Source organism: Ctenopharyngodon idella, chromosome 6 (genome assembly GCF_019924925.1).
Source record: "Ctenopharyngodon idella isolate HZGC_01 chromosome 6, HZGC01, whole genome shotgun sequence".
Taxonomy (NCBI): domain Eukaryota; kingdom Metazoa; phylum Chordata; class Actinopteri; order Cypriniformes; family Xenocyprididae; genus Ctenopharyngodon; species Ctenopharyngodon idella.
The window spans coordinates 14974483-14993814 of NC_067225.1; the positions used below are offsets into that span (position 1 = coordinate 14974483).

Below are 19332 nucleotides of genomic sequence, written 5' to 3' on the forward strand. Positions count from 1 at the left end.
TTTAAAATGACCAACCTATTCAAAAGTTTACACCCCATCTTTCTTGAGCATCTGTGAATGTTTGCACCTTTTAGAAGTTACAAGTCCCGCAAGTGCCTTCAGAGTGAAAAGATGGTTCTGCAAACTCATTCGGTAACTGCTGGAAAGAGTTCATATGCAGAAGATGCTAGAAAACCAAATGTGCAGAATTCTCAAAAACAGTGGGCAGTTCAACTGCTCAGGACAAACAAGGAACTAAATTTAAAAAGTCATGGATCATCCACGAAATGTTAAGAATCACGCTTGTGCACTTTTGATGTCTTTTTTTCTATGTAAACTTTTGTTTTGTGAAATAGTTTATTCAGGGAGCACAAAAAAAAAAAAAAAATAGAAGTGTAAACACAATGTCCCATTTAACTTTATGTTGGAAGTTAATAATGAACAAATAATAATAATAATAATAAAAAAATGCCTCAAGTGGTTTTGTAAAACTGTTTTATTCCAACACAAAATCGTATCAACATTTCAGTTCACAACAATCACTGAATAAAATTAACCTGAGTACAAAAGAGAAATACATCAACATATAAAATATATATAAAAAGTCCAACGGCTCTAAGCAAACAAAACAGTACTTTAGAACTGACACTGACCACAATTCTATATACCAGATCTGATGACTGATCAAAAGCATTTTAGCCTTGAGATCCACATCTGATGAAATATATCAATGCGTTTACACAAATATATTTTAAAAATGCCATTCATCTGCTGATGGGCATTTTAGTGGGCAACTCTTGGAAAGGTGGAGGGAGGTCAGCCTATATTTATATTAAAAAAAAAAAAAAAAAAAAAAAATGCAGGGCACAGAGAGGAGGACAATGATGATGGAGTGCAGAGGTAGTTATTTACATCAGGCCCCCAGTCTGTTGCTGAAATACATCAATTGTATCCTCATCCTCCATTTCCAACTGCAAATAGATTAAAAGAGACAGACTGTAAATTATACACATGCTTTAAGCAGGGCTAGACAACGCTTGTCCGCTTATTGAAAGAGCAAGTGAAAGAATTTTGAGACAAAACAATGGCACTGACATATTTTAAGCTATGCCAGTGCAAGTTGCTTTCAGTTAAAACAGCTCAAACATGCATTTTAGTCTGGAACTAGGCTTAAGCCTTGTCTGTGAAACCAGGAGTTAGTGTTAAGTGATGATCGAGAGTGGATAATATATCATGAATAATGTACTGATGGTAACAAGGTTGTGCAGCCTCTCAAGGAGAAATTGAAACAAATGAGCGCAGCACACACAAAGAAACTCAGTTAACATACTGTGGTAAAAATGTGGAATTTTTATATGTATAACATATGATACAGTTAAGCAACATCACACGACCAAGAATGCCGTTTTCCTGAATACCATCATGGTTGGGTTAACCCTAACTGATTTCATACGACAGTTCAATAAACAAGTAGTTAATATTAAGTAATTTACATTTTAGATGCAATATGGACTGTTTTTCTTCTATTTCAGCAGCAAAAATAGTTCCAAACAAAGATCACAGCAGAATCATAGCGCATCTCCTTTTGAACAAATCGGTTGAGTAAACTGCTGCCTCATGCTTGAATGAATCAGCCGTTTTGAACGAATCGTTTGAATTTATAACTCAACTCATTAAGAGTGTCACTTGCCGCCACCTACTGGCGGTTTAGTTTCATGTTTAAAAGTATAATGTTTTCCCCAAAATTTCTCATTTGTATTTTCAAAAAAAATATTTAAAACAACTGCATAACATTATTTAATGCAGTTGTAATTTTTCAGTGTAAATGATTTAATTTGACTGGTAACAACCCAGCATCTTATTATAACTGAATTTAGGGGGGGTGTAAATATCACTCTCTGGGTGAATGTCACAAATATGCCGATTTAAAATGTCAAAGCTGATAGAACCACTGATGATAATATTGTTTCAGAATAATTTTTTTTTTTAAATCCTATTTTTTCCAGACAAGCAACATTTTTACTTAGACAAGTTAATTACCGATTTAATGTCGAGCCCTGCTTTAAGCATGGTGACATGTAGAACTGGTCATATCAGTGAACTGTACCTGAGCTGGTGTGTCAGTCTCATTAATTGGCTGCCCATCAAACCGGAACCGAATCTGACGCATTGTTAGCCCCTGTGAACAGATCAAATGTTGATTTGACTGCGTGATAAGCATGCTTTAGACACATAACCAATTGGAATATTGTGTTGCAAAGGCCATGTCAAATGACAAATGAAGCATCACCTACAGCATTACCTTCAGCATAGTATTGCATGTCTTCCGAAACCCTGCCAATGATACCTCAACAATTCATGTGATTTATGGAATATACAGGCCCAATTTTTCCATGTTTGTGATTTTTCACATGGTTTTGCATCACTATGGATGTATTTATCTTTAAAAAAAAAAAAATCTTAAAAATGCCTCTCAATTTTCATTTAAATTAATGACAAATTACCAGCTATTTTATTTTTAATACTTCCAGTTCTTAACATTTTGGTCATAGCTCTTTGAAACAAAACTTGATCTATAGAGCACATTGCAAGGTATGTGTACATAAACATTTTGCACATACAAATTAGTAATTTGGTAGTAAATTGAGTTTGAGATTCCACTGGTTACAGAGCTAGGTCTAGCAGAAACATGGGAAAATCCTACTTCATTCACACATTTGTGTGAAGAGTGAAAAGATGTAATAAGCATATTAATAAAAGCAAAAAGCTGTTACATTATTTTACAGTAGTTAGGTTTATGATTGACATACAATAGCTTATGCTTGTCAGTGACATCCAAAATGTTAATACAGTGAAAGTATAATCTTTTTACAACAAAAATTCCTGATCAAGAACATCAAAACCATTCCCATGAACAATGTTCTCATAAAACTGCCACCTAATGCTCTCAACATTTCTGAGAACCTGAGTGAGAAAAGCTCACAGCTTCTAAATCAAACTTTCAGCAAACAATTACTGTAAAATACTGTTCATTTTTATGCTTATCTGATCAGATCTCAATACACATTAACAAAGCAGGCTTTCCCCAGATTTATACTAGCCCTTGCTCTGGGATTTAAGACCAAGTCTAAAGAACAATAATGTGAAAAATGTTAATAGATGTACCTTCTTATGTGCTGCAGAGATCAGTTTGTGTTCTCAAAAGCTAGGACCATCCTGAACTGAGATTGAGGTTTCGGTTAACATCTATATAACCAAAATTTTCCACCGTGGCAAATAAAGCAAAATAATAGTGGTTATTGCAATACTGCAATATTGTTTTATAGGAGGTCTATTAACACATTGTCCCCCGGTTTCACAGACAAGGCTTGATCCTTTTCCCAGACTAAAATGCATGTTTGAGCTGTTTTGACTGAAAGCAATTTGTAAAGACATGTTAAAATATGTCTCAAGATGCACACCAGTAATGTTTTTTTTTTTTTTTTTTTTTTCCTTCTTCCCCTTAAAGGCACGTTTATAAAAGCTACTTAAATGTCCCTATTTAACTAAGGTCTAATCCTGACTTAATATAAGCACTGTCTGTGAAACCAGGCCTGTATGAGTTCTATAATTTAGTAATAAACTATAACCAAAGTTCAGCAAGTAGTAGTTTTAACATATTAGTGTTTCTCAACTGCAGTCCTGGGGACCCACCTACCAAAAAGTTTTAGGTGTCTCACTAATTAAAATAACTTAGCTTGTCAGCTTCTTAGTTTGAATAAGGAGACATCTAAAACATTCTAGGAGGTTGTTCCAGAGGACTTGACTTGAGAAACATTGTGTAAAAGGATATGACAGTGTTGATGTATTTGGTCTTGGCGGACTACATATGCTGCCAGTGAGCATGTAAATCATGCTTTTAAACACACAGACATACATAATATTCCTCATAGCAGATCAGGTGGAGGATTTCAGAGGAACTCTGATAATGTTAAGCTGGACTAGCTTTCAGCGAATACTGAACCAGATTGTTGTGCAATGAAGCTCACTGGCTGCAGATACATACAGCTGTGATTTATATCCAACTTATAACCAATTATTTCCAGACATACCCATCTTCTATACCCGTCGCCTAGTGGCAAGTATGGCCAACCTGTGCACTTAACGGAAGGATTATTGATGATGCAGCTGAATGTGCATGAAAATGTTTTACCTGTCTCTCACAATATGCTTTCATCAGTTTGTTGAGGGGTGTGTGCCTCTTGATTTTGAACTGAACCACTGAGCCATCCTGCCCAGCTACTTTCAGATTTATGTGGTCATTCTCTGTTTTCACACCCTCCTGAAATGAAAAGTGAAATACAGTTGTTATCATACATACATAAAGTAAATAAATGCTTGACCAAAATAACTGATTTAGTGCACTGTAGCATCTTGGAATCATGACAGGAATCATGGAAAGGTACACAACCATAAATTTAGTTCAATAAAAGGGTATACAAAGCTAAGAGGCAAAACAAGACACTTCCACCCATCTAAAATATTGTCCTCCAAAGTCTAAACCATTATACAAAGTAATAAATCGATGTATTGAACAACAGAACAGCAATAAACATATAAATAAATAAATACTGGGTGACACCATAATACTGAAAATGTGGGCATTTCTTTATTACGGATTTAAAATTAAGTGAATTGAGTAGAACAGTGCTACGCAAACACCACTGCACATTTTGTATGTCTCGCTCATTATTCACACTTTAATTCAAGTCTTGCAGTCTCTACTAATGAGCTGATGAGTTGATTCAGATGTGCTAGAGGGCGACATGGAAAATGTGCAGTGGTTGAGGGGGTCCCCCGGCACAGGTTTGAGAAGCACTGTTGCAGAGTAAATTTATGAAAAGTATTGTAAAGCACTTAAGTAAGATTTCCAATATACTCATGACACGCACAACCTTTTTTTTTAAGTTACTGTCAAAAATAAGTCTGTCAAAACATAAGACAACACAAATAAATGAACTCCAATAACGCTTTTTTCCCCCAGTCTATGGTCAGTCTGCGGCACTAATTCGAGAGTCCAGAGCTTTGCGCGCGAACAGTCAAGTGAGCTCGCGAGAAACTGCAGTGGACCCAAGCGTGCCACACGCGCTTCCAAAATACAGTGCTTTGTTTACTATAAGTTTTGTCTCATCGCTTGCAGCGTGTATAAGGTGCAAGGCACATTAGCGAACTGGATAATTAGCGCGTTAGCTTAATGAAAGACCATCACCATTTCAATGAATCACACTAAGCAATAAATGAGAAAGGGGGAAAATAGTCCCCATTAATCATATAACAAAGTATAGCGCTTATTAGAACATTTATAAAGAGCCCTGCACACGCACCTTTGGCTTCTCGTCTGCCATGACTGCCACTGCCTCTGCCTCACAAGAACGCGCGTAATGCCGCCGGACATGACGACATTTAAAAGGGTCAACTTCCGGAGTCCCATTACTGATCCCCATCCTCCCCTTGGTTTTATTGCTTAATAAAATAAGTAATATCCCCAGCTGCATTTTAGCTGCAAAGTTTGGTGTGAATAATTTGACAACACCAACAACAACCAATAGTGATAAACATATGCCACATTGTTCAAAACAGTATATTTATTTGTCTTTAAAACAGTATACATAATGTTAAATTCTAGATTTTTACTAAGAATCTAAAAAGAACAGTATCATCATTGGAAGATTTGTGAAGCTCTTCTTCAAAATAATTTACAAGTCAAATTAATAATTGTATTTGAATATCATTAAGTAGAATACACTGCTGGACACATCCAGTACAACAAAATAATACTGAGGCATCTGCTGTAAAACAAAACAAAAGCCATACAAAAAGGCTTCCATTACTTCCATAAGTCCATACTGCAAACAAATCATTTAAAAAATCTAATTTTATAATATAAATAATGGCATCTGTAATATCCCCAAAATGTAAAGTTTGTCTTTTTACACATCAAAACCAGCCTCCTGTCCAATTATATACACACACACACACACCAAGAAAGAAAATTGGACAACTCTATATACAGGTAGAGTTCCTTCCAGTTGTGTAAAAAAAAAAAAAAGAAAAAGAAAGAAAGAGTGAAATTTTACATCCAAAAACACAGAAGTCAAAGAATGCTTTGCACCATTTTTTTTTCTTCCCCCACACACACTTTCCTGTGTGAATTACTGCTATCTATTGAGTTTCTGCTAAATGACGTAAAACAAAGTAAACTTGACTTTAAACCAGTGAGGCCAGCCATGTCAAACACCAAGAATCTGATAAATAGAAATAAATATGTAAAACTCAGAAATAACATCAATAAAATTCACATAAGCACTAACAGAACTGGTGCATCACATCACAGAACAGAGATTGAAAGATATTAAAATCGTAACATGTCCAGTGATCTGTATGAGCTGAATTGTCAAGTGGTGGCTAACAATAAAATGACCCATTACTATAAGCAATACGCTTATGTTAATGACAACAGTAACTAATGACCAAGACCAGCACATCAAGACATCTGTGGTTACTCAGAGATTGGGATTTATACATTTAACATCCAGTGTGTCAAAGGTAAGGCCTGGTCCTGGACATAACATATCTTTGAGACACCGTCGAGGGCTCACTGATGCACTTACACACCATGTTTTCCATTTCTCTTAAGCAGTAATAATGCTTACACAGCTATAAATGACCCCATCTTTCCACTGGAGGGAACTTGTCTATCTCACCGGACTCTGTGACCTGTCGATCTCCAAGGATGAATGTCAACTTGTACCTCATTCTCACTTTCTCCTGCAAAACACACACATACAATTATTTACAGAGTCATTTAGTTTATCACAGAAACACATTTATAATTTATTTTTATGGCCACATGTAAAACTACATCTAATAACTAATTCTGCTGGAATTAGCAGTCATTCTTGAAATATGGTGACAAACATGATTATTGATTTTTAAGTGATTAAACATTTGTAATAGTCAAGAAATCCCATATAAAAGCATTCTGCCATGTAACGTGTAGTCAGCATGCACAAAGACGAAGAAGATATAAATAGACAGTCTTTATTAACAAAACAAAGTACACAGGGCATCACAGGAACAACGTAGGAGAAACACTAACTGCATAAACCATAGACGATTAACACAGAATAAAGAACTGACAGGGCTTAAATACACAAGGGAATTGTAATTAACAGAACTAGAGACAGGTGTGTACTTAAAACAACCACCATGGAAACAGAAACTTACGATGATATGCTTAAAACGGAGAAGTTTTTCCTTTGAGTTTTCTGCGTAAATATGACACCATTGTCAAAACGATCCCTATTCACACAGATTTGCGAAAACACCTAAAAACGCTGTATTCTGCTGCCAGGACATTAGATGGCGATGAAACCCTATAGACTGAGCAAGTAATACGCATGTGCATGACGTCATCGTTTCCACAGATTCGTGTGTTTGTTGTTTACATGGAGACCGTTTTAAAAAACTTGCACATTGAAACCCATTTTCAAAAGTTTGCATTTTCATGGACCCAAAACGCCGTTGTCGTGTAAATGAACGGCCAAAACGCATTAAAAGTTTTACGTTTTTAGTTTAAAACAGTGTCGTGTAAATGGCCCCTAAAAAGATCAGGGAAAAAGGAACCAAAGGAAACAGAACAGAATATCAATATCAATAGTCCACAAAACATGACCGTGAATTTATTTACCAAGTTTAGGCATTAGTGCAAGGTCTAACAATTTTGCAAAAAAGCAAAACAATGTAATTAATAATATAATTTATTTTAAAATAAAGTTTGTCAAAAGTTAACAATTTACCCAATTATATTTTCCCCATTTCATTTACACATGGATATATGCATTGGTGATACATTTTTTAATGTTAGCGTGAAACAAATTAATTGTATAATTTATTGATTTTAGTGTCATTATTGATGCCATCTTTGAAAATTAATATTTTTTGACAGCTTGTAACTGATGTTACCTTCCTTGCTATATTTTATTTATTCATTCATTCATTCATTTATTTATTTCACACATTAAGGAAAGAAGTCAAATTGTTCTTTATGATTAAAACTGAACCTTGCTAGGTCAGAAAGGCAATATTTTGTGATTAACCCATTTAATTTCTACAGCAGGAAACAGAAATAAAAAAATTTAAAAAAGTGACATTAATTTGCTTTTCTTTAATAAATGTCCTGTTAATGGTGAGAAAATTGTCTGTGGGCGTACCTACTTAACCATATTTGCTGACAAATTTTCACCCAGAAGTGAGCTTAATCTGACAAAACTAACTTTTGAGGATGTTTTATTTTAAAAAAGCATAAAGTTTTCTTTCAAGGTTAGGGTTAAGTTATAATATTTATAACTAGCTGTATATAAAAACGTCCTCATTTAGATAGCTAAGTATACATGTGTATGTATGTGTCTTTCTTCACCTTCAGTGGGTTAGCCAGCAGCATGATCTGTGTGATAGAACTGGGGGGCATGAAGGGGTTAAAGGGGACCATTTCTGTTCCAGAAGGGGGCTGCAGCTTCACTCTCATAGACTGTCAATTACAAATCAGAGAGGTAAAAGTCAAAAATCAAATAATCAAAACCATCTGAAACCATTTCCCGAGATTCATTTCGTGCCTCTCACCTTTGGCACAGCTGCCTGAAGCACTACATTCCTCACTAACAGTGGTGCTGTATTTAACATGGACACGACAATCACCAGAACATCAGGACGACCAGGTGGATGGTCAGTAGCAAAGTGCAACAACACACGAACACCATCCTTATCGTAGGCTGTAACTGGACACTCCTTACCTGTGAAAACAAAGGGAAAAACAAACAGTTCTAAGCCTTTCAGGCAAGTAATTATGTCTAGAGTAATTGCTTTTATATCAGAATAAAAAAAAACAACCTTTTTATCAACAGCAACCATATTAATTTATTGGCCTTACTTGGTTTAATGGCCTCCAGTGGGACAAAGACACTGTTTAGGGAGATGTCCGAGCCTGAGGGTGACTGACTGGTGGGTAATGTTGGAGAGAGGGATCTGAAGAGAGGGCTGTCTGGGGCGAAGCTCTGAGGTTTGGCAGAGGTTACAGCAGAAGGCACTGGTGTTATTCCAGCGGGAAAACTGAATGTGGGTAATGCAGGATGAATGTTCTCTTCCCAAGCTCTAAGTTCTCTGCTGCCCGAGCTTGAATATTTGGACTGGCTGCTTCATATAGAAAAACAAATAATTAGTTGTATTTAAAAGAAACGAGACACTTCATTACTAGTTCTCTGATCATAATAAAAGGTTCTAATAATAGAGTGTGCATGTTGTGCCCCTTTCCTTCCACGTTTTAATGCTATTATTAAACTGCTTCATCTGTGAACAACTCACATTTACCAATGGCATCAATCCTTCTTGAAAAAAGTATTTTTTTTTCCTATGATTGCAAAGCTTTATTTTCAGCAGCCATTACTTCAGTGTCACATGATCTGTCAGAAATAATTCTAATATGTAATAAATAAATAAATAAATAAATAAATGTTTTTTTTGTTTGTTTGTTTGTTTTTGTTTTAAGAAATTGCTACTTATTTTCTCACTACCTATTAGCCTTGTCCAGGTCCAACATGGCAAAATCTTTACTGCTCTGCTGAAGGGAGTTTTCAAAGCCTGTAACTGAGGTAGCTTCAGAGGTAGGTGGCGCTGTTGAGATTAGAGGATTTAATGGAGCAGAGCTGCAGAGCAGGTCAATCACTGGTTTAGAAGTCTGTCATTACAAAAAAAATAAAAAAATAAAAAAAGTTTTATGGGTAGATATCAAACATCACAAAATGCAGACGTTCTAGGCACACATTTTAAATTAATTATACATTTATGTATACACAACACTCTTGTAATCTTACTTGTGAAGAAATCCACTGATTGCTTTGAGCTTCTTTTGTATTCCTCTCTGCTGACTTCTTTGAGTTTGAGTCCACACTACCAAGGCCTGAAAAATAGCCAGTTAACACTAAGAGTGTTAAACACTGAGATTGCCTTAAATGGATGACTGTTACTTATTGAATTTAAACCCATTCTTATGTAAAATTGTATTTATTCTATTATGATAATTATAATATTATATTACACATATATTACTTGCACTCCAGTACAAAGGTTTGAGGTCAGTATGATTTTTGCTTTTAAAATTAAAGACTTGTTTACAAAGGCTGTATTTATTTGATATTTTAAATAAAACAGTAAAACATTAATTTTGTGAAATTTTATTCTAATTTAAAATAACCGTTTCAAAGCTCCATTTTCAGTGGCCATTATATCAGTCCTCTAGGTTACACAATCCTTACAAAATCATTCTAATTTGCTGATTTGGTGCTCAAGAAACTTTTCTCTTCTTCTTTTCTTCTTCCTCAAAATGGTTTTGCTGCTTAATGTGGAAAGTGTGGAAATACTGGCCTCAAACTTTTGAACAGTGGTGTATTAAATTTTGTATTAAATACATTCCTAATAAAACACCCACCACATATTGCAAAATAATCTAAAGCCATCTTTACCTAATGAACCAAGTTCTTCATCCAGAAGAGAAAGACTGCTGGGAAGCTGGCTTGATGGAGGACTGATTTGGAAACTTGACGATCCAGAAGACGTGTTGGAAGAGGAAGGCTGAGCTCCAATTATAGATGTAAGTGTGAGGAGGTCAGCAGGAATGGAATCGGAGTGCTGAGGTGGAGTCAAAACATGTTTGAGGGGTGAAGGGGACCCAGAGTCCAAATCAGCCAAATCAATCAAAATCTCAGATGAGCTTCCATCATTGGTGTCTAAACAAACAGAAAACAGCAATTTTCAGAACTGTAGTTTAATAGACCATGCAAGCTGTTTGGATGATTCAGATACAGTATGCTAAATTTTAAAAAAAACAAAAATTTTAATGTGTAAAGTGTAACAATTCTGGTGCATTATACATACATTTTGAGGCCGTTAACCCTGGCATGTCAATCACAATGGTCTGTCCTTCAACAATCTTTTTATAGGAGTTGATTACCCGTGAGAGATCATCACTAGCGTGCAAAATATCACCTGCACCAAAGACCAAAAGATACATGTGAAGGAAAGAAAGATATTTTGTTCTAATACACTATAGGCTCAAAACCTAAATGAGTTTTTATTTACTAATGTGTATTACCTAAGGCACTGTCATCATCCTCTGTCTCGGTGGCGAGTCTGAAGACAGCAGTTCGAAGTTTGTCACAGTCATTATAAAGATCCTATGAACATAAAGTTGCACATGGTCAGTTACATACAAATGCAAGTTAAGTTTAGCAGTGACTGGATATAAAAGGTCTTACCGTTAGAAGTTCTTTGTCTGCTTGTGTCGACTCATCTTTTTTGAAATGTCTTAGCATCTCATTAAGGAGCTTCACACTGTTGTTCACCTCCTCTAGGGTGTTGGCACGATGGGAAGCTTTCTGCTGTATAGCCTCATCCTGAAAGCAAAGTAAGAGGGCCATTTGACAAATTCATAGGAATTCTTGCAAGCACAAACATCAACAGAGTAAACAAAAAGGTAATGACGCACATATTAATGATTTGAATACACCACATCGACCATAAGCATGCTTTTAATTTCTGAATTAAAATTCATTTTGATACTTTTTGGTGTAATATTTCTTACAAAATTATATTTTAACAAAACTGCTTAAAAATAACCATGCAATCAACATGCAGAAAAAAAATAAATAAATAAAATTTAAATAGTAAGGAATTATATCACATCATAGTAGAACATCATGGCTGTGTGTTAAGGTCAACAAATAATATCAGATTAATATTAAATAATTAAATAATATCAAGTCTAATATATATATATATATATATATATATATATATATATATATATATATATATATATATATATTTATTTATTATTATTATTATTTTTTTTTTTTTTTTTTGGAGATGGACCACTTGAAATTTTCATAAAATATTGTCATAAAAAGGTAAAGTGATCTGTTATTTTAAGAGACTTGATATTATTTAATAATTTAATATTAATCTGATATTATTTGTTGACCTTGACACACAGCCATGATGTTCTACTATGATGTGATATAATTCCTTCATGACATTCATTTTTTATTTTTTAAAATGTGTTTTTACAATACCATATGAAGCCAAAAACATGAATACAAATAGTACATCCCTATTAAAAATAAATAAATAAATAAATAAAAATAAAAAATGGCACCTGTGTTTTTTGTAGATATTTGAAGGATTTACTTATTTGTCGGTAATCCCAAAATATTTGTTTTTAAAAAATTAGCCAAAAATTTTTGAAGCACTTACCTCTTTGACCATGTTCTTGATAATGCGGTTGGCTTCTTGAAGATCCTCAGGCTTTTTACTCTTAAGAAGTTCTGCAAGACGCTGCAAGAAAATTTTTATAGATAGACAATGCTTTACAAAATTACAAAATAATTACCCTTAAAAGAATATTCTAGGTTCAATACAAGTTAAGCCCTGTCAGCAGCATTTGGATTTAAAAGCAGAACTAAAAGCATACAGTTTCATAGAAGCACTGACATTGATTCTTCTGTTAAAAAATAGTTTGAGCTATAAAGTTGTTTAAATTGGCATTTTATGGTTTTATGATTTACGGCCTTAAAGCCCAAAGTATACTTTGTTTTTTACGTGTACATGAGGGTCCAAGCACATTGACGCAAATATCATCACCAGAATAGTGCTACCCGATTATTGTAACCGCTCGTCCTTGGTATACGCAGGTCGCAGATGCGCATTGAATTTGTTTTGCACTAATCTGTTCTCAGTCACCAACAAAATCATAAAATTTGATGCAACTTCTCACAGAAAAGGTTAGTAAGTAATTTTTTTAATCACACTCAAATCATGTTAACGCTCTTGTCTTGTGGCTACACAATTGAAACAGTGAGCATTTTAACATACATTATGGATTAGCCCCATTCATTCCATTGTAAGTGCCTCACTCAACCTAGACAGTGTAACTTTTGCTTTTTTTATAAAGAAAATAAGGGAAAACTTTTTTTTTTTTTTTTTTCTGATAACCAACATATACAACAAATACTGTCAATTGAGAGCAAATTGTACTGAATTTGGATTATTTCTTTAAGCTTTAATACTGTAATGTGTTCCTTTACCTTACTCTTTTCCTCATTGTCAAACACTGGATTCTTGGGCTTTGGCGAGGGAACAAGGGTCTTGTCCACAGGAACCTCTGGGTCTTCTGTTACAATACCTAAGAAAGAATGCATTGAAGATTGAACAAAACAATCTAGCAAAATTGGAACACAGAAAGTAAGTAGATTCTTATAGATGTAAGTATTTATATTTGTGATGAAAGAACCTTGCTTCTTTAGCATCTGATAGGCCTCTGTGATCTTTGCCTCATCTGGTAAAGCAACTGACCAGCTGTAGAGCAACTCTATTACTTTGGTCTTCACTCGTTCAGACACTCTGTCTCCCAAATACTGCAGGATAAAAAAAAAAAAAAAAATCAAAAACTTATTGTGGAGGCATTGTTTCTGTAATGGATATTGCCAAAAATCATACAGGTTTTAAATAACTTGAAGGTGAATAAGGGATGACAGAAGTTTCATTTTTGGTGGAAATTATCCTTTAACTTACCTTAGGTGAAACTACTTTAATGAGTTCATTTAAAAATCTAAATTTTCCAACTTCATTATGAAACCTTCTCCCACAATTCTTCATGCAGGCTTCTAAAACCTGTAAGAAAAAAAAAATCTGAATTTAGTTTAATCACTATATTAAATATACAATTTTTGGTAAATTTTAAAGACTGAAGGAGATAAACTCACAGTAAGTGTTTGTAATGACTCCCATTCTTGGGGTGACTGAATTTTATGTGCTAATAATCTGACCGATATCTGTGGGCTGCAAGTTATAAACAATTCTCAAATCAGTGATTCATGAGAATGAACACAAACTTTACAGTTTCTGTATTATAGAATCATCCTAACTTGTGTATTATAGAAGAATCATATCTTATCTGCTGGAATAAAGTACACATCACAACTTTTAAAATCTGAGCAGATTTTAAAACAATATTCATCATACATTTGCCAACATTGTAAATTGTTACAGAGAAAAACTGGGCATCATACATTAAACAAATGGCTCTGATTTTCAGCAACTAGCGTCGATTTCTGGGCAAAAGTCATGTAGTGTATTTGTAACCACCATGGTAATTTCACTTAGCAAATAGAACTTTTTCAAATCTCATGTCAAGAATTATAATAAGACGTTTCTGTAATACATAAGACAATTACATGAAAGGTGAACATACCCTTCAAGTTCCTTATTGATTTGGTCACAGAATCCAATGATGTACTCCCACTCCTCCTGTCTGTTGGAAGGATTGGTGGCTTTGTCTAAGAAGAAAATGAAATTATCTTATTATAAGTTATCTTATGCTTTACTCTTGTTCTGCTCAACATTTGAATTAACATATTCAGTAAATAACAAATGTCATAATACATGTAAGCATTTAGAAGACACTTTTATCCAAATCAAGTCACATTTATATAGTGCTTTATACAATACAAATCGTTTCAAAGCAGCCTCACACTAATAAACAGGAAAACAACATAATTTAGCAAAATTCCTGTATGAAACAACTCCAATTTCAGCTGTAAAGCAGATGTACAGAAGGCAATAGTGTCATTGTTCAGCTCAATCAATTTAGTTTAGTGTTGATTCAATTCAGCTCAATATGTGTCAGTGTTGCAAAGTTCATCGATAAAGAAACAACTTCAAAGCCAGCACTACAGTAGACAATAGTGTAAACTGCAACTTGTGAAGTTTAAGACAAAATGGCTGGCTTTCTACTTAAAACAGAAGCAACTGTTTCAGAGCTAAAAATTAAAAAGTGTAAAGTTACAGCCGTTTAGACAACAGCAGTTCAAAATGAGTTTAACTGATTGGTGGATGACAGAATATTTTGCTAGTCACAATTGTGCATGTGACTCAAAAGCTAACGTTAGTTAGCTGCGCTGCCTACCTAGACATTTAGGGGCATAATAGGCGCGTTCGAACCAAAAATTCTGCTGACTTTAAACGCATCTACGATACCCCAATTCCTGGCTATACAGTAGGATGGGTCACAGTCCATCCAATCCTCATCACTTCAACATGCCAGTATAAATATCACAGACACGCCAAGATAAGAGAAAACAACTAGTAACAAACTGCATCTGGACACGACTGTTTAACTTAAAGACGTTAAAGAGTAAAATTTAAGCGTATACTGGTAATGTATTAGCATGACAACTCACTTAGCCATGACTCCAGTGACTCTCCTTCCGGATCCGCCATGATCACAATTGCATAGCTGACGAGAGCGAGCTACTACACATACCTGTCATGTGACATTCTTGTGCCTCTGACTCTGAGTCTGTGAATCTGTTGTGGTTCCGAGAGGAAGCGGAGTTCCTAAATAATTAATAATAAAATATTATTATCAGCTATATATTTAGCTTTTTTTTTAGGTTATCATAGATACAATATATGATAAATTATCGTAGGCCTAAATAATTCATATATTCATAGGTAAAGATTGAAAGACAAGACGGCTTTAACAAAAGAAAACAGTTTGTAAACTGTTAGTTTTACTAAAAAACAACCGCAAGAAACACCCTTTGTACATGGCAGGCCTATGCCTATATTTTTCAGTAGGCTAAATAAACTGCTTTGGCTGTATAATTGTCTAATAACACTGTATTTAAACATTTTTGAAGATTAAACATTTTTTTATAGTGAGCTAATTGGCCTGAATTAAGTGGCAAAAAGATTTCCATATACATTTGTTTTGCTTAACCTATTCAAGTATTTGATTCTAAAAAGAATGTGTGTTTGTGTGTAAATCATAGGCCTACTAAATGTTTATTTATTTACTGAAAATGTAAAAATAAAAAAAAACTTTAACAAAACAAACTCAGTTATACCTACAAACATCTTCAAATGAATAACATATCAAAATTTAACTCTCCCTCAATTACAGATAATATTGCTATGACACAAATTCATTCATTAAATCAAAAATTTATCTCAATCTAACATTCTATAATGCAATGAAAAACAGTCCCTCCAAAGTCCCTTTCAAGGAAAGTCTGTTCATTCGGTGGCCATATTTGCAACGCCTCCGGGCAGCTATTTCAGGCGTCCAAGACCAAAGTTGCGTCCCAAATGATGCACTATACACTACGCACTTATGCACTATGTACTCATCTATGTAGTGTATAAATTTTACAAGTTTATTTTGTCATTTAACATCGGAGTCTGATCCCCCCCCTTCGCAATGTAATTAAAGCTGGGACAGTTGAGTGCATGAAGTGTCCAACATTCCACACTTCGTTTTTTCCGCTAATTTAGTCCATCATCTGGGTACTTAAAGTGCACTTTTTCTTTTTGGAATTTTAAGCATACTGCTAATGTATTAGCATAAGTATGCGAATTGGGACGCACCTCAATTCCTATCTATTTGAATGGGGGATCCCGAAATCTCAAAAACTGCTTGGCGAACTCACAATTAAATAACATATTTTAAATCAGCAACTAAATGTCATAAACTGTCCCATAAATGTTGTTTCTTATGCGCAAATAGCGTTAAAAAGCTTATTTTTCAGGCTAGACCAGCCAATGCACATGTGCAGTCCTAAGCCCGAATCTCAAGTTTTTATGGGAACCGGAGCCGCAATGACTTTATCAATCAGCGACTGACTCTTTTACCAAAGCCTCTGGAAGGCAAGCCTGCAACCTTTAGCCAAAAAAGCGTAACGGCTAATGCTAACGCTCCGGCTGTGACTACTGGTGGTACGCAGGAAAGGAGACCAGAGGCCATTACACGATAGGCTGAGAGGTGCCACACGTGATTAAGTTAGCTGTTACGCTTTCTCCAATGGTAAGAGATACAGACACTCTCATCTCCCTATAACCTTATGTGCCAGAGAAACAAGCGCGCCGCCATCTTTATAATATTGTCTTTGAACTTCCGTTTTCGCGGTAACTCTGTATATTTCTATGGCATTGCTGTCAAAGAATAATTAGCTGGTGAAGTGGATTTACTCGTTGTAGAGTTGATGAAAGTTATCTCGAGCATTGTGATGTGTAAATGTTAGCAAATGTCTTAACAAAGTCAGTCGACCGGAAGATTTTAAAACGAGCAGTTCATTCATAAATACGTAAGTTCGCTGTGGAAATACAAACCGGAAGACAAAAGACAACGAGGCAGCGCTGAAAAGGGGCGGGGCTACATAAGGTCTAGAAGATGGGGACGTATTCCGCCATATTGCGCGTTGCGGAAATTTCTCTCATTCATAACTAATAGGAGTGAACTGTCTTTCTATATCGATAGTCTTTGGTCTCTCTTATAGACCTTATGTAGCCCCACCCCTTTTCAGCGTTGCGCTCGTTGTCTTTTGACTTCCGGTTTGTATTTCCACAGCAATCTTACATTTATAAATGAACTGCTCGTTTTAAAATCTTCCCGGTCTACTGACATTTGTTAAGACATCTGCTTTAAACATTACAATGTTCATGATAACTTTCATTAACTCTACAACAAGTAAATCTACTTAACCAGCTAATTATTCTTTGACAGCAATGCCATAGAAATGTACAGAGCTACCGCAAAATGGAAGTTCAAAGACAGTTTTATAAAGATGGCGGCGCGCTTGTTTCTCTGGCTCATAAGGTCTATAGACCCCTTTTGAGTTAGTAAACGTTTATTGTGGGTGGAGCTTAGGTGGAGGCAGAACGATTCCCTTGACCACTTCACTAAAGCTAGCTAGCAAGTTTTGTTAGCTTGTTTTTTAACGATGACTGCAGAAAATCCGATTTTATCTGAATGTCACTCACAGTCTGGGACCACGATTGTTATTTGAAATGTTAACTTTAACGGAAGGAACCAGACTGGCCGACTCGCTCACTCTTGGATGGACGATCTGACAGATGTGGCCTGACATCTACACCTACCAGAAACCGAGTGTGTATAGTAAATAGAAACTTAGGGCATGTAAATCTTTATATGTCTAATGTATTAACACTGGCAAACGTTATGCAACTACTTGAATACACACCTGACACATAACATGGGCCTTCACTGTTCCCTCTCTCTACAATTGCAACTATGACAATTGTAGAGAGACGACACAAACGGTTTCCTTTATGTTTATCTTTATGTTTTATTGCAGGGTAGCAGTGACAAAGTACATGTAACACCTTGGGTTTATCGGAATCGGAATGAACCCCGAACATTTAAATCTCAAACCTTCTATCCTGTTACAGTTTACCACTCCTCATGTAAATGAAGTTGCTCCTGTTGTAATGGATGTGGTCTGTTAAAATCACACTAGAATATTCAAATTTGTGTTGGCGCTGCAGCTGACCCAAAGAGAGCAGTCTTGTATGAAACAGTGCACAAACCACACAGTATCATTATTTCTGTGTAACAAATATTCAAATTATCACAGAAGTATTGGGATAAAAAAGCAAATAAAAGTTTATAGTTTTGATATAAATAGTGACAGGGACGTCCACAGACATTTTGGGGGGCAGGGGCTCAAGTGGAAAAAAGGGCACTTCTCATAATTATTTATTTAAAAAAATAATAAACCCTTAAATATATTAAGACAATTTTGACTTCCTTACCAATTTATTTTAATTCCCTTACACTCACGCAATTGTTTTATACTCCACAGGTTTCTACAAAATAATCAGTTTACACGGAGACCATGGTCTTCTTTAGTATTCACTAGGTTTATCACAAGAGAAGGCAACAGCACCTATTTTCAAGTAGCTATATATTTAGAATAAATGACTGCACCAAGGAGAGGGACATAGTTTAACTAATAATTTGTTTATTTTGCACAAATCAATAAATCGTTTTAATTCTTTTGGTGTTATTGGAATACTTCTTTCATGTAGTGGACAATTTTAAGATTGTGGTCCATTTTTGCTTCCATGTCTTTTACTCTAATGAAAAGAAAACGTAACCCTAACCCTACACATTTAGACGGTGTTTGTTTTAAGCCTACTACCCTCCATCTGTTTGCATCTGTAGATTTCTTCTAAATTAACCAAAACAAGCTAATCTGCATATTTAAACAAATCGAGAGTTTTTTTCCCCTGAAATGTTATAAATACATTATATATTATAACAAATGCCTGCAGAGGGCGCCAAACGCCTGCTGATTTTTGTTGTTACACAGCACAGCACGATCAAAGCCAACCACCATAATTAAAAATATTTTATTATATTTGTGGGGAAGATGTAATATGTTCTTCCAGCAGCAGGGGGGA

The 19332-nt window shown here is 35.1% G+C and overlaps 2 protein-coding genes across 3 annotated transcripts; both read right to left on the reverse strand.

Moving 5' to 3' along the window:
* Nucleotides 1–457: 457 nt before the first annotated feature.
* Nucleotides 458–5473, reverse strand: sumo2a (small ubiquitin like modifier 2a). 2 transcript variants are annotated; one of them, XM_051897112.1, is made up of 4 exons: nucleotides 5343–5473; nucleotides 4172–4300; nucleotides 2087–2158; nucleotides 458–950 (listed from the first exon to the last, which is right to left on the reverse strand). In XM_051897112.1, exons 1-4 carry the CDS (start codon nucleotides 5460–5462, stop codon nucleotides 888–890), a joined length of 384 nt encoding a protein of 127 aa, XP_051753072.1. In that variant the 5' UTR covers nucleotides 5463–5473; the 3' UTR covers nucleotides 458–887. The 2 variants fall into 2 exon arrangements, with proteins under 2 accessions (XP_051753072.1, XP_051753073.1); XM_051897113.1 differs by lacking the exon at nucleotides 2087–2158.
* Nucleotides 806–15465, reverse strand: gga3a (golgi associated, gamma adaptin ear containing, ARF binding protein 3a). The gene is made up of 20 exons (XM_051897110.1): nucleotides 15309–15465; nucleotides 14321–14405; nucleotides 13833–13908; nucleotides 13642–13740; nucleotides 13361–13484; nucleotides 13155–13252; nucleotides 12325–12405; nucleotides 11328–11465; nucleotides 11165–11246; nucleotides 10948–11058; nucleotides 10536–10799; nucleotides 9888–9973; nucleotides 9588–9751; nucleotides 8948–9207; nucleotides 8641–8810; nucleotides 8438–8548; nucleotides 5343–6786; nucleotides 4172–4300; nucleotides 2087–2158; nucleotides 806–950 (listed from the first exon to the last, which is right to left on the reverse strand). Exons 1-17 carry the CDS (start codon nucleotides 15346–15348, stop codon nucleotides 6676–6678), a joined length of 2100 nt encoding a protein of 699 aa, XP_051753070.1. The 5' UTR covers nucleotides 15349–15465; the 3' UTR covers nucleotides 806–950; nucleotides 2087–2158; nucleotides 4172–4300; nucleotides 5343–6675.
* Between the last annotated feature and the right edge of the window lie 3867 nt (nucleotides 15466–19332).